This window comes from Eptesicus fuscus, chromosome 22 (genome assembly GCF_027574615.1).
Source record: "Eptesicus fuscus isolate TK198812 chromosome 22, DD_ASM_mEF_20220401, whole genome shotgun sequence".
NCBI classification, from domain to species: Eukaryota; Metazoa; Chordata; class Mammalia; order Chiroptera; family Vespertilionidae; genus Eptesicus; species Eptesicus fuscus.
In genome coordinates this window covers 6,706,592-6,722,695 of record NC_072494.1, presented here as the reverse complement: position 1 = coordinate 6,722,695, position 16,104 = coordinate 6,706,592, and the positions used below count along the sequence as shown (strand labels likewise).

General features: G+C 48.2%; 1 protein-coding gene across 1 annotated transcript; it reads left to right on the top strand.

Annotated features, from left to right (window-relative positions):
• The first annotated feature begins 4,102 nt into the window (after positions 1-4,102).
• Positions 4,103-5,887, top strand: KCNA3 (potassium voltage-gated channel subfamily A member 3). Its single transcript, XM_008147353.3, has one exon. The coding sequence runs from the start codon at positions 4,103-4,105 to the stop codon at positions 5,885-5,887; it is 1,785 nt and encodes a 594-aa protein (XP_008145575.2).
• Positions 5,888-16,104: the final 10,217 nt, after the last annotated feature.

Sequence of the window (16,104 nt, the reverse complement as noted above, 5' to 3'; positions counted from 1 at the left end):
GTTGGCGGCACTGAGTGCCCTGGGCGGGGGAGAAATGTCTCGTGTACATGGGATGTAGCTCAGCAAAGCCCTCTCCTGGGGCTCTGGACAAAGGCCCTGGCGCCCTGATGAGGAAGAGAATGGGCGTCCATCTAGAACCAGTTTCATGACGCTCTCTCTGAAGTGGTCACCATGGCTGATAGGGAGGGGGTCTCAGACGAGGTGGCCTCTGAGCTGGACCTTGAAGCTGAATTCCCCGGGGAGCGAGGGCATGTGCAGCTGGCAGGAGCCAAGCGGGGCGGCTGAAGCGGCTGGCAGGGCGGGGGTCCAGCGCGTGGTGGGAAAGAACCCAGCAGATGCCGCCAGAGGCCAGGGCAGCGCCAGGTTCCACCACCAGGGCAGCGCCAGAGAGCGAGGTGGTCAGATGGACGGCTCACAAACACAACTCCGCTGTGTCCTGGGGGCTGAACTACACCAGAGAGCCCACGAGCAGGGAGCCTGGATGAAACGATCCATGAAACGATCCTGGCAACCTGACCTGGGGCCGTGGCAGCGAGAATGGAGCGGCGAGGACAGGGTGGAGAGGGACTTGCAGGAGGCATAGTGACCGCGGACACGGCGGGCAGAGGAACCCTTCGGGGATGACTTCGCATTCTAGAATGAAGTAAGAAGCACAGGAAGAGAAGCAGGTTTGGGGAGAAAGATAATGAGTTCGGTGCTATAAATATTACGTCTGCAGGAAGGATACCCAAGTGGGCAGTTTGGAATGGAATTCTGGGTAGACCCATCCAGGGTGGTGGGGAGAAGGGAAAACTAGCCTTGCACATCTGCACGGCCCAGCTGGTTCTATGAAACAGAACCAGACGGGACAGGTCCCTCTCAGAACCACCTCCACACCAGTAAACTCCTTCGCCCGCTGCGCTTAATACGCCTGTGTGTTCATCCTCACTTTTCCTCCCCTCCACTCAGCACGCGCTGATTAAGTAAGCATCTACGACATGCCGGTGCTGTTCTCAGATTCTGGGCACACAGAAGTGAAAAAGTCAAAACCCTGCCATCGGGGAGGTTATGTTTTAGCGCAGGAGACCGTCGATAAGCAAGTAACTGAATAATCTAAAATATAATTTTAAGTAAACAGCATTGGGAAAAATAAAGCAGGTAGGAGGTTAGAAAGTTACCGAGGCGGAGGAGGGGGGGGGGACTTTTAGAAATCAGGAGGTCAGGGAGGTCATCTCTGATGAAGTGTCTGTAATTATAATTAGTGGTGACCTCTAGGCCTTTTTTTTGTTCCACCCTCCAACATTCTGGGCTAATCCCAGAGGCTGTTAACCACCTGGCAAACCACCGGTGAGCGATGTCTAACGTTGTTGTGAGAGACTCAAGACACGTCCGGAGCCACGTAGAAAGCCCACACGCCCAGATGGACCCTCACCGTTGGCAAACCTGATGGTTTCACGGGGGCTCTCATGTTGACGATTAGCATGTGAGGAAACCCTGCACATGCTCAGAGAAGCTGCTGGCTTTGCCGCAGCCCTGTGCTTAAACATTACAATAATATTATTATTACCCCACCGGGGTGTCGTGGGGATTAATGAGACATTTTCAAATCACTTTGAGCTACTCCGCTGGGGGCACTAACTAAGTGGCATGTGTTTCCACTGCAGTGCCACGTCTGACACTGATTTGTTGTGATGGGTTTTGCTGTCCAACAGGGCTGGGATTCGCCCACCAACTCACTTCCTATCAACAACAGACTAGCCGTCCGAAGGCGGTGGTTTTCAGTGAAAATAAATATGAAGCGAAGCAAACCAGTCAGCAATCAGCAGCAAACAGGCTGCCGATAGAAATCTAGTGTTTATTAAGCACTCGCAGGGGCGACATAGAAGCCTCCCACGGTGACACAGAACAGCGAACGCCGGGTTCGGAAATGGGCCAAGATTCCAGGCCCCCGCCCTGCCGGGAATGCCCTGTGTGAGCTCGAGGAAATGGCTAAACTTCTCTGGGCCTCAGGTATAAAGTAAGGGCTGTTCGGTGAAGCTCAGAATCGGTCTTCCCCGATAAGGCAACTACATGGGAGGAGTGGAAATAGTCGTTTCTGAAGGAGAGCTACTGCGCAGCAGGGAGAAGCTTGTGACCATCCATCACAGCACCGGCTCTGTTCTGGTCTTCCTTGCGGTTGATTAATATTAATTTCGGTACTAATTCCTGCAAATGGAGAAATAAATCACTTTCTAAGTCGGGCAGAGAAGTGCATGAAACATTTGGGTCTTTAAAAATAGGGTCTTTGCCTTTCTAAGAGCCATCCTGGCAGCGAGCTCTCTGTCTTATTCTTAGATTTAAATATATGAATGATGGATTATACTGCTACCCAACCCCCAGCTCTAAAACAGGGTGTTGTTTAGGGAGAGAGTGTTTTACCTGGTGGTCCACTATGACCATCTGACCATCTGTGTTACAGACTTCAGGGCCTGGCCCTGACCTGGGGGTGAAGGACAGAAAAGAACATGTGAGCCCAGCGTCCCCTCCCTCCTCCTCCCAGGAATCCAGGGGTCCTGGGCCCAGAGAGAAGAAATGCTGACCCCCCAGAGTGGATAGAGATGCAAAGGCTCACTTGTTGAGAAACTCAATTCAACAGACAAATAGGAGCTCCTACGAGGGCGGCAGGCACTTTGGTGGCTGCTGGGAATGCAAATTGGGTGAGACCCAGCCCCCGCCCTCCATGACCACACCTCACGTTTACTCCAAACTTCCCAGCTAAGGCGTGATGGGTGCGGGAGTTGTCTAGACAACGACTCCTCTTTTGTAAATGATTCGAATGATAGGGCAGAAAACACATTTTTAAGCCTGGGGTTGACTCTGAATTGGATTTGCTTACATGTCTGGAAAGAGAAATTGTGTTCAAAGTGACCACAGCAATTTGGAAAACTAGTTTCGGTTCAAAGGGGATAAATGTAAGGTACTATCTCCAGGCCAACATCGAGCAACAGAGATACAAGGCTTGGACTGAATGCTCTCTCAGTGTAACAGCTAAAGCGTGGAGAATCCCCTACCCCAAGGCCAGCAGTGACGCATTATGTAGAGGGTTTGTGTGCAGGTCTCAGTCCCTCCCAACACAGACTCAAGATGACAAGTGGATTTCCTTTGTCAATTTCCTTCCCCTCTCAGGGAAGCTCACAGTCCTGTAAAGACCAGGCTGCCCTCTCCAAGCCCAACCAGAAACGTGGTCCTCGGTTCTTCCCAGCGACTGGAATGGCTCTAAGCTGTGGAAGTTAGTGTGAACTAGTCTCTTCAAAGCCAAGTCCCTGAATGCCTGTAATGACCCATTTTCTCCGGACTCCCGGGTGCGAAACGCACCAGCACCCATCACTCCCTTCAGCTGCTCATCCAAACAGGAGCTGCGTTATTTAGAGCCCTCCGGGCCTGGAGGTCTTCCACCTCGGGGCGCCCACCATGCCTGCCCCCCGTCCCTGGACAAGGCTCCGGATCCAGGGCGCATCCCCACCCTCCCTCCTCGCCTGCCTCCGCCAGCCAGCTGACCCCAGGGCACCCTGCCTCCGCCAGCCAGCTGACCTCAGGGCCCCGCACAGCCCGCCTCCCCCCCCCCCCCCCCCCCCCCCCCCGCCGGCTGGCCCAGGTGGAGACGCGGGGAGGGGAGGCCCGCAGCTCGCGGGGCTGCGGCGTGGGTCCAGGGCCGTGGAGAAGCCCTGAAACTGGGACGCGGCCTCGCGGGCCGGGGGCGCGCACACTGGCACGAAGCGGGCTGGAGAGGTGCTGGGGGGAACCCAGGCGCTGAAGGAAGGTGCCTGGGCGCCTGAGGGGCTAGGAGGGCGGCGGGGAGGGGCGGGGCCGGGCGCGCGCCGCGCGAGGGGCGGGGACCCCGAGGGCCCGGGAGGGCGGCGGGCGGGCGCGCGCTGGGCGCGGGCGGGGGCGGAGGGAGGCGGGGGCGGGCGGACGGGCGGGAGGCGTCTCTCTCCGCCGAGGAGCCCGCGGGCCGCGCCGCAGCCAGACGGAGCCCGGCGGCAGCCGCGGCAGCAACAGGCGGCGGGCTGGGCTCGGGGCGCAGGCGGCGCGGGAGCGGGCGGGAGCAGGAGCGCCGCGGCCCGCGCGGCCGGGTCCCCGCCGCATGGAAGAGCATCTCAGCCTGCTGAGCTCGCCGCCGCCCGCCGCCCGCCACCGCGCCCCCCCGGCCCCGCGCCCCGCCGGCGGCGGCGCCCGCACCCTGGTGAACCCGGGCTACGCCGAGTCGGCCGCGGGCCCCGAGCTGCCGCCCGACATGACCGTGGTGCCCGGGGACCACCTGCTGGAGCCGGAGGCGGCCGACGGCGGCGGCGGGGACCCGCCGGAGGGCAGCTGCGGCGGCGGCGGCGGCGGCGGCGGCGGCGGCGGCGGCTGTGACCGTGACCGCTACGAGCCGCTGCCGCCCGCGCTGCCGGCCGCCGGCGACCAGGACTGCTGCGGGGAGCGCGTGGTCATCAACATCTCGGGGCTGCGCTTCGAGACGCAGCTCAAGACCCTCTGCCAGTTCCCCGAGACGCTGCTGGGCGACCCCAAGCGGCGCATGCGGTACTTCGACCCGCTCCGCAACGAGTACTTCTTCGACCGCAACCGGCCCAGCTTCGACGCCATCCTCTACTACTACCAGTCCGGGGGCCGCATCCGCCGGCCGGTCAACGTGCCCATCGACATCTTCTCCGAGGAGATCCGCTTCTACCAGCTGGGCGAGGAGGCCATGGAGAAGTTCCGCGAGGACGAGGGCTTCCTGCGCGAGGAGGAGCGGCCGCTGCCCCGCCGCGACTTCCAGCGCCAGGTGTGGCTGCTCTTCGAGTACCCGGAGAGCTCGGGGCCGGCGCGGGGCATCGCCATCGTGTCCGTGCTCGTCATCCTCGTCTCCATCGTCATCTTCTGCCTGGAGACGCTGCCCGAGTTCCGCGACGAGAGGAGCTACTTCGCCCCGCCGCCGCCGCCGCCGCCGCCGCCGGCGCAGGAGCTGCCGGAGGGCGCCGGCAACGGCACGTCGGGGGCCGCCGCCGCCGCCGCCGGCGCGTCCAGCTTCTCCGACCCCTTCTTCGTGGTGGAGACGCTGTGCATCATCTGGTTCTCCTTCGAGCTGCTGGTGCGCTTCTTCGCGTGCCCCAGCAAGGCCACCTTCTCGCGGAACATCATGAACCTGATCGACATCGTGGCCATCATCCCCTACTTCATCACGCTGGGCACGGAGCTGGCCGAGCGCCAGGGCAACGGGCAGCAGGCCATGTCGCTGGCCATCCTGCGGGTCATCCGGCTGGTGCGGGTCTTCCGCATCTTCAAGCTCTCCCGCCACTCCAAGGGGCTGCAGATCCTGGGCCAGACGCTGAAGGCGTCCATGCGGGAGCTGGGCCTGCTCATCTTCTTCCTCTTCATCGGCGTCATCCTCTTCTCCAGCGCCGTCTACTTCGCCGAGGCGGACGACCCCACCTCGCGGTTCAGCAGCATCCCCGACGCCTTCTGGTGGGCCGTGGTCACCATGACGACCGTGGGCTACGGGGACATGCACCCGGTGACCATCGGGGGCAAGATCGTGGGCTCGCTCTGCGCCATCGCCGGCGTCCTCACCATCGCGCTGCCGGTGCCCGTGATCGTCTCCAACTTCAACTACTTCTACCACCGGGAGACGGAAGGGGAAGAGCAGGCCCAGTACATGCACGTGGGCAGCTGCCCGCACCTCTCCGCCTCGGCCGAGGAGCTGCGGAAAACCAGGAGTAACTCCACCCTCAGCAAGTCGGAGTACATGGTGATCGAGGAGGGCGCCCTGAACCACAGCGCCTTCCCGCAGACGCCCTTCAAAACGGGCCAGGCCCCCGCCGCCTGCGCCGCGAACAATAACCCCAGCGCCTGTGTCAGCGTCAAAAAGATATTCACGGACGTGTAATGTCCCACGCCCCAGGGACACGCTGTGCTCGCTGCGGTGAGGACCGTGCCCCCCTGGTCTGTGTGTGCCCTTGTCTTAGACATTCCCAGACCATCCATCCAGGAAAGGACAGGAAGAAGTGGAAAGCACACTTCATCCTCGCCCCCCCACCCCCTCCCCGGCTGCTGCACACTGAGACAGGTGTCTGTTTTGCAAGGGGGCTGCATTCTCTCAGCTCTCTCTCTCTCTCTCTTTTTTTTTTCTCTCTCTCTCTCTCCCTCTCTCTTAATACTGCAAACAGCAAACTTTGAATTTGATTTCCAGGCCACGCCCTATGGAAGAAGAAGAAGAAAAAAAAAAAAACACCCCACACCCTGTACATCCCGGGAGGAAATGAAACCGAAGGACAGTTAGAGTAACTGTTGAACCTCAGAACGCACAGGCAGGTGTTCCGTTACTCGGTACAGCAGGCAGGCGCCTGCAGGATGCCGCCTCTCCCTGGGCCTTTTACTCGGCGGGATGGGATACTTAGCTCCGTGGCCGACACTGTGGATCTGTGGATGGAAAGTCCAATCAAAAAGACTTATAAACCCACCGGACGTTTATTTGGCTTTTGACTGGAATTTCTATTCTATTCGGAAACCCCCTTCCTAGAATTTTAAGGATCTCTACAGCTTTGAACAAAGGGAAGTGCCCGAGATGTACCGATCTGACTGATTCGTGTCACTCTTTGGGGCTTGTTAAGGCATTTCCAAAGCGGGAGACTCACAGGTTCCTGTGAAGTTCTGTGTGTGTGTGTGTGTGTGTGTGTGTGTGTGTGTGTGTGTGTGTGTTCCAGCCACTGGAAACATGTTTTCGGTGCTGCTGAGAGAAACAAACAAAAAATTTCCTAATGCATCTGAGAGGGAAGCTTCTGCGGTATCACAAGAAGATTAAAGGGGCAGACATTCCTTCCAGCGGAAGTTACTAATTCCAACCGGCTGATGTCGTTTCCATAGCAACCCAGGTTTCCTAGGAAACCCGAAAAAGGTTGTCATGGCATCTCTCGCGCTCTGTCCCTGCCCCTCCTAGCCCCTGCCGTTTCCACAGTAACCTTTCCAGATGGTTCCTACTTAACACGATTTCGTAAGGAAAACCACTGTTTGAATAAACCGCACCAATGAGGTCTGAGATTCCAAGGTGGTGAAATGACTCACAAAATGCATTTTTTTTTTTTTTTACTACAAAAGGAAAGCATTGATATCACCCTATAATGACTGAATTGAGAAGGAAAATATCACCTTTGGGATTTTAGATTTACACCACAATCAGGCGTGACTTGAATGAAATGTGAGTAATGAGGCAATAATTTCAAAAGATGCTTCCCTACTGTTTTCTTTCACCAAGAAGTTTCCGGGCAACCAATGAAATAAAAAAAAAAAGCAAATAGAAAGGTGTTCTGTACATAACCAAATGAATGATTCAATCGGTGTATCCGAAACCTTGCTCCAAGGGACCTTCAGATGTCCTCTTCAACAACAGAAAAAAAAAAAAAAAAAAAAACAGATTCCACAACAGCACCGTCACCATCACGACACTTGAAAAGCTAAATAAAACCGCAAATTATGAAGGATGCGTGTTTGTACCTGAGGGGATGGCAGACAATCAATAAAAAGGAGGGACGGGAAGTAACCAGAGCTTGGGGCGATACCTTCAAGTTTCACCGTGTGCCAGGGTTGCCAGAGGACAGACAGACCCAGGTGAGCACCGTGGGGGCCACTGAGGGCACTTCCTTCTTGTCCAGGGAGGCGGGCAGTGCCATTCGTGTCCTGATTGGTGACACTTGCAAAACCAGTAGTTCTATGTGAATTATCTGCTGGGTGCCTTTTTTCTGATCATTTGGAACACCGTTTCCATTTGATTTCCAGGCTGCTAACTGTCCTTCCACTGTTTCCTGAAAAAGAAAAAAAAGAAAAAAAAAACCATTGCTGTTTAGCCTTCACCCACACTGACCTGAAAATGGTGCCATTCCTTTTACCAACCCACTTGGCTTCTGAACAGCCTGTTTCCCCTTAAAAAGGGAATTAAAAGACAGAAGCTACTGCTGTTAGATGATTGTTCCAGTGTTAATCTACGTCATTTGGTAGTATAATTCTTTGAGACAAAAGTGGTTAAAATGGCAATAAAGGTAACATTTTACTTTAACATAAATAATTGCATACACATTATAGACATGCATTTCCCACAATTATTTTTTTTTGGTTTTGATAGGTTGTAAGTTATTCTCTCCTAGAGTCAATGAGAGTAGCCCTATTTTAAAGCTTATAAAATACTTTCAGGCAGTCAGAAGCCTACTTATGTTAGTTGCTGTTGGTGCTTTAAGACAATAAAAGAGGGAAGAGAAAAGAAATCTATATGCCTGGTCTTAGCATCATTGTTCTTATCTATGTGCATCAAGATAGGACCCCTTTGCCTAGTTTCTTTTGCTGCTGATTTGAGTTACTTTTAACATGGATCTACCTTTTGATCAATTTTTGGTATTGTTGATGACCAGGAATTGTGTTTATGACCTATGTTGGTGGAAAATAAATTCTGTGTCTGTTTTTAAAAGATCTTAGAGATGAGCAAATGGTTTTATTCATATTTTTCGGAAGATGCAGAAACCCTGATGAGCTGTATAAGTAGTCAATGGTTGTGCCATAATTTTTGGAATTGTATGGCTATTAGATAACAGTAATACAAATGAGACCCTTTTTTAAATCCAGAGAAATATGGCCTTTGAGTCCTAACTTTGGGGTAGTATAATTGCTTCTAGTTGCCATATTGTTAGCTTCTTGGAGGTTATAGGTTCTGTGTCCAGCACAGAATGTAGCTTCTTGTATGTATTTCATACATACCTGTATTTGATGGGTGAATCGCTATGATGTTACATTAATGTTCTTCTCAGGCTTTTAATGAAGTGGCTTAATGCATAAGCTCTGCAGTTATATTGCCAGGGCTTGAATCCTGACTCTGCTGTTTGACCTTGAGCAAATTACTGAACCTCTCTGTGCCTCAGAGTCCTTGTTTATAAAATGAGGATAATAAATAGTACCTCATAGGGTTGTTGTGACTATTAATTGTTAATACAGGTATACTACTCAGAAAGGGTAAGCTGCATGCTATGCAGCAGAGATTTTACTAAGAGATTACATTACTACATTATATTGTTTGCTAAGAGATTGCATTATTATTGTGATCATTATTCACGCGTTTTGTGTAATTAATACTGAACTTTGTGAATGATATGAAATACATAATCAGTGTCTTCCTATTTACTTTCTACATCACAGGAATAATTACCATTTATTAAAGGTCACCATGTCCTTGACACTTCTCAACTCGGCAAGTTAGGTGGTATTAACCCCATCATAGGAGGGTAAGAATAGATGGTTAAGGTTAAATGATTTCCCTGAGACATCACAGCTAGCAAGAGACCCAGCTATCATTTAAAACCAGGTCATTCTTCCCCCCCGCCCCCCCGCCACCAACACCTGTACCTTTTATTGGATGACTTGAAAGAGATTGAGCAAATGAATTCCTTATGCTTTCAGATTTGACTTCAGCCCATGTAACTAATTAATGAATGCCTGTAAAGAACATATCTCCAGAAACCTACTTCTTTCAGTATCCTGGAAATTAACCCTTTTCTAATCATCAGATATATTTAAACCATAGGGATCAAATATACGTTATTTAAATTGGATGAAGAGGTGGGCTTTTCCAGGAGAAAGGATGACTTTCTTATATGATGGATTCATCTGGACTTGCTATTATGCTCAGAAAGTATAGTCAGTCACAGTGGTGGTCCCTGCTAAGACAATGGATATTTTCCAGTTTGAAGACTCATTTCCTATTTCCATGTGTTTTCATCTACAATAGGTGATAGCATTGTGCAAATTGTTATTTTCCCGCCTCCTTACACTTTGCTTAGGTTACTAGCGATCCATGCCAGAAAGTGGTGTAAACATTTTGACTCCCTCTTCCCAAGAAGGGAGGAATTACTGAGAACAAAAGGGTTGAAAGCAGGAGAGTGCCGGTTCATTGCAATTGGTGGCATTGTTGCTTTATAAGAGCATCTATCCTCAACAAAACATTAGAATATAATTTTGTCCCACGAAATAGCTGTAGCCTCTTCTCTCATGTCCGAAATCCAATTTACTGAAATGAAAATGGGCAGTGATTTGGACTTAAGAGCAAAAATGCTAATGAGTCTAAGTTTGCACAGGCCAGAGAGCCTTGCAAACCAGACTTCAGTGCTGAGCCCAAAGCATGTCTTGGATGTTGGACGGTGCACATACATAGGTCTGTGTGCACAAAAGATCCATGGGAGGAGGGCCGACCAGGTCAATACCCATCCACACACTGGGGGAAAATCTCTATACCCACAGCTGGTGAATCTAGAGATAAACATTAATATTATTTTATTTTTTTAAAAAAATATTTTTTTTATTGATTTCAGAGAGGAGGGAAGAGGGTGAGAGAGATAGAAACATCAATGATGAGAGAGAATCATTGATTGGCTGCCTCCTGCACAGCCCCTACTTGGGATCAAGCCCACAACCAAGGTACATGCCCTTGACCGGAATCGAACCTGGGACCCTTCATTCCGCAGGCCGACTCTATGCACTCAGCCAAACCAGCTAAGGCTATTTCATTTCTTTTATGGTGTTACCAAATTTAAATGCCCACCAAATATAGTGACATAATCACCAACAGCTACACATAAGAGGGCCGTGTTATATCGGTTATTTCTAAACTTTGCAATACAATGTCAGAGTTGACATTTTAAATGCACAGTATGAAGAAATTGAAAGTTATGGTTTATTGACGTAAAATATGTTATTAACCTCTGTGCCATATAATGTACTCAAGTGATTGCTTTGCTGATAGTCTATAAAGTCAATATATAGCATACATACCAATAATCTAGTCCTTGGAGAATCGGAACTGTAATTCACTGACTTCTATACATTTAAAATGTCAGCGTTTTCTGCAGCGCTTGCCAATTCCTTCCCACTTCTCAGCTGTGAGTAAAAGTGATAGTCCCTCCCACTCAGAAATGCTAAGCAGAACCCACGCCCCCAGTCTGAAGACTGGCAGCTCTGAGCTAGAGGTGAGGGCATTAGGATGGGAGGAGGAATTTAGGGCTTGCCTGGAGGGCAGTTTCTTTTCTTGAGGCCTTGTATTTGGCCTAAACTAAGGAGGCTAAAGCTATTGTTTTCCTACAACTAATTTCCTGTAGTTTGTTAGGCAATTTATAACCTGCAGTGAGTGGTTGATAACCTCTGAGAGAGAGATCAGAGGAGGCAGGAAGAAGGGATGGGAAGCCAAGCAGAGCCCAAACCTTGCTGTTGTGACTGGGCTCCTAGCCTCCTGCCAGAAAATGGCCAATGCTGTAGACCAAGCATGTGTCAAATATGCGGCCCGCGGGCCACGAGTTTGACATGCTTGCACACAGCATCTTTACATGCTCACAGTCACCCTGAAATAGAATTTAAATGATTCAGACAAGTTAGTCACCTTACTTTCCCCAAGTAAGAACTGTGCTGGAATTGCTTTAGACCAAGATTCTCTGAATCTTTTACCTGCAGCTATTTTTTTAACTGTTTATAAAAGATCCGTTTATTTCACAGGTGGCTGTGAATTGAGAGTGTGTGTTGTTAGTAGACCTAAATTCTGCTCAAAGTAGAGCTGCATACACCTCACAGCTCATTTCCCCGGGACTTTCCAGATCTGTGACTCAGCTCACATCTTAGCTCATTACCCACTTTAATTACTGAGTGAGTTTCAACTTTTTTGACTTGCCAAGAGTACATAATTTCCAAGAGGCCAACCAGAGAATTATACCTAAATGAGCAAGAAATCTCCCTAGTCCTTGGGGCTAATTTATTACTCTTTAGTTGTTAGAATTCGTAGGACTTGTTGGTTTGCGGCCAACACTGAGTTATTTAATAGATGTCAAAGTATAGACACAAGAAAGCAAAGTTCCCATAAAGCTCCACTTTATAGAAGGACTCCGCCCTTTCCTCCTCATCCTTGTCAGTTAGAAAGGCTGGCAATGAGGTCAGCTGGGTTTCTGTACCCCTTTCACGTAGGCCCTGTTGGAGGTCTAATTACTCTTTCAGAAACTTGGGAATTGTCGAAATTTGACTGTTCTTATCTTCTTTTCTTGCTTTATATTTTAGAACATTTGTTTGGCCACATATCTTCAGTTATAGATCACTATTTTCTATCACACTTCCTTTCTCTCTTTTTGTAGAGTTGCTTTTTTAAAAAAATATATAGATATCTTTATTGATTTCAGAGAGAAAGGGAGAGGGAAAGAGAGATAGAAACATCAATGATGAGAGAGAATCATTGATCGGCTGCCTCCTGCACATCCCCTAATGGGGATCAAGCCTGCAACCCAGGCATGTGCCCTTGACCAGAATCAAACCTGGGACCCTTCAGTCCGCAGGCTGACGCTCTATCCAATGAGTCAAACCAGCCAGAGCTGTAGAGTTGCTTTTGATAGTTAAGGCCATGTGCCCTCTTCTCAGCCCTTCAACCCATTCCTGAGCCACTAATATAAACATTATGTTTACTGTCCAAATATCACTTGTATTTTTTGTTTCTATTGAATTGCAACTCTCTCCACACCCACAGTCTATTAGAATACCAAACTATACCATACTTTTTTAAGAATCCCAAGAGCACTGAGACAGGTACTGACATATGAAGTTAAAAAAAAAAAAAAAGGCCCAAGCCCTTGTATAGAAAGGATGTAACGGTAGCAAGACAAGAAGAGCTTAACAGAACCAGCTCCAGATAACCAAAACTCCAGAAGCATTGAGCCGATGCTAGGCACTTCAGAAATAAAATCATTCATGGTCCTTGTAATTTCTTGTAATGAGTAGTCATTAATAGCTGTTAGACTACTATAATTTTCCAACTCTGCAATGAAAATGAAGCATACTGTGATGCAAGAATGTACTCTTGCTTTTTCAACACAGATTAGAGGTAAGAAGTTACATCTCCCACGAAGAAAGATCAGGTGTATTCCAGGTCAATGAGGATACCTTCACTGGATGCTTGCCCAGCACATAGTAGACGTGCAACATGTAGTCCAGTGAGTGGGTGACTCTTCTGTAAAAAGCACGGATTCCAGATCACCATCATTAGGCATTTCCACTGCATCTGAGACACCTGCTAAAAGCGTTCTTCTCTGAGTGCGATGATGGGTGATGTTCACACACTGAAGGCTGGCGCCGGGTTTAGCATTTTCTGTTTTTGACTTTATAAGTATTCTTTATATATCACTAGAGGCCCGGTGCACAAATTCGTGCACAGGTGGGGTCTAGCCACTCCCCACTCCCAGACCAGGGGGTGGGGAAGCCAATCAGGGGTGGGACTGGCAAGGGGAAGGAGCCACAGGCAGTTGGTAGGCCAGCCCCGCGCCCTGGTCAAACTCCTGGTCGAGGGGACAATTTGCATATTAGCCTTTTATTATACAGGATGTAGTTAGTGAATCTCTAGAGTGTACCTAAATTGAATTGTTACATATCCATTTATTTATTCAACCTATATTTACTGAGTACTTTCTGTGTGCCACTTGTATTTGGCCTAAAATGTGCGAACTGGTAGGGATTTACTCATTCAGCATATGAAGTGTCTCCTCTGGGCCAGACACCATCCTAGACTCTGCATGTAGCAGTAAACAAGACAGTCATGCTGCCTTATGCTACTTTTAAGAACTACTTTGTTGTCAGCATTTCTAAATTATTATTATGATCGTTTTTTGTAGTTGGAAGAGGAGAGCACCAAACCTTGAACTTTTATGTCTTTGTTCTCTACTGGCCTTGGCCGAGTGGTTATTGTTGTCTCAATTTGTAATTTCTTAAAGGGTACCCAACTGCAGAGTTCATATTTCAAAGGATGAGCAGATTTTAGAGTTCTTTGTAATGACAAGATAAACTATAGAGATGACATCTAGCACCTAGAATATGGTTTTCACAGTACTCTTTTGAGACTGTTTCCTCTCTCTCTCTCGCTCTCTCTCTCGCTCTCGCTCTCGCTCTCTCTCTCTCGCTCTCGCTCTCGCTCTCGCTCTCTCTCTCTCTCTCTCTCTCTCTCTCTCTCTTCTTTCCCCCCCTCTCCATAACATTGAGAAAATGCATACATACATTTTTCTTTAAAAAAGAGTAGGCGCTCAAACCTTTCAGATGATTCTAAAGATGCGGATAAATTTTCCTGTTCAAAAAGCAAACAATCACATTGGTTTGGGTTGCATGTGGAGGTCATTATTAAATACGGGGGGAAAGCTCATAATTTCAGGATGCTCTGAAACTTTTCCTAACATAAATTAAAAGCATTCAATATGTAGTTAATACTTATAGAGAATGAAATTGCTTGAACTTTTCAGGGTAACTGTAAGAAAACACACCACAGTTTTTAAAAGTATAATGGATAGAATGTTTTATATTGACATGAGGTCTATAATTTTTAAATAACTAAATATGTAGTAAATTAATTGTGTTTACTCTGCCAACAGATACCTGAAGAGCCCACATAAAGAGCCACACTGACCCGGAGGATGCTCCTGTCTTTCCCTGTCTAGCTCAAGAATGCAGTGTTGGGTCTGTCACTGAAGGGCGATGAGCTGCCTGCCAGCCATAGTCTGCTCTCGTGGACGTTAAATAACATGTCTCCAGCAAATGCATTCTGCAAGGGAAATAGCTCTGAGGATCTTCCTCAAATTGTATGCAATACAAAAGATATCCATCAAGAGAGAAAGAAGAACGTCAACAATATTAGGGTATCATTTCAACCTTTTGACGTTTTGATGAAGTCCAACGATCCAAAAACTAAGCAGTATTGCTGATAAAGAGAACCTAAATGTTTGTTTCCGACAGGCCAACTATGACTGCGTTTCTGCTTTCAGCTAATCACTGGACTGTGTTTAGTCACGAGATACATCAATGTTATCTTCTGTGTCCTGGCTTTCGTGCAACTTTATTGATGACTGTGTTTTGTACCAAAGGCTCTCGTGCATAGATTAGCCCGTCTCCACGTGAGTAAGTGAAATGTACACTGTGCCCAGATGAATGGCGTTCAAGACAGACTTGCCTAAAAGAAATGTGCCTTGCTTGATTCAACATTCTCTTATTTTTTAATTAGAAAGGGTAGATTTGCAAATGAATCTCGTAGGCAGGTGTTAGCTGAGCTTAACTTTAAAAATATGTTATTAGTACTTACTGTATGTTTAAGTCGTCTGTCTTAACTAAAATTCAACATGGCGTTATGCTTTTCCACAGCTTATATGGCATATACTCATTCAATTTCGTTTTTATGCAGTGTTCGGCGTGGTGAGACAAAGCACATTCCTAAGGATGTATACAGTATCTCATCTAATGTTTATAGAGTGTCCTTCAAAATTATATATGTAAAAGCTTTCTTGATTCATTTTCTATTTTTATATTCTTTTAGAAATGAGACTTTTATCAATAAAAAAACAGCCAAGTTTTAGTTGGAAAAGAGACTTAGGAGGTCATGAAGATGACTTCCCACTGGGGGACAGTTCCCTTCTGTGCCATTATTAATGTAGCGACTGTGACATTGCAGCAGAATGGTAGCTATTTGTATATTATTTAATAAGCCTTATGGAGAGTCAAACTGTGAACATTTAGCATAAAAAAAGACTTTTTCTCATTTCCATATTTTATTTTCCAAATATACCTGAGTGAATGCATGAATAACCAGTCTCTTGTTATTCAAATGCATAACAATGCTAAGTTATAATAAGAGCACTTGTAGAATTTTAATTCCCATCAAAATATTTTGGTAGCAAAGCTAGGATTATAATATTTTTTGATCCCCTGTGGAAGGAAATACAGGTGATGAATTTCATTGTTAATATATAAGAATCAGTAGCTGACACACAAACTTCTTTTTTTTTAATATATTTTTATTGATTTCAGAGAGGAAGGGAGGGGGGAGAGAGAGAGAGAGAGAGAGAGAGAGAGAGATCAATGATGAGAGAGAATCATTGATCCGCTGCCTCCTGCAAGCCCCACAATGGGGATCGAGCCCATAACCTGGGCATGTGCCCTGACTGGGAATCAAACCTGATCTCCTGGTTCATAGGTTGATGCTCACCCACTGAGCCACACTGGCCGGGCATAAACTTATAACATCAGTAAAACAGATGAATAGGAGCTAAAATCCAGGGAGCTTTCTTT

Coding starts and splice junctions, on each gene's coding strand:
- KCNA3 (XM_008147353.3), top strand. CDS start 4,103: ATGGAAGAGCATCTCAGCCTGCTGAGCTCGCCGCCGCCCGCCGCCCGC.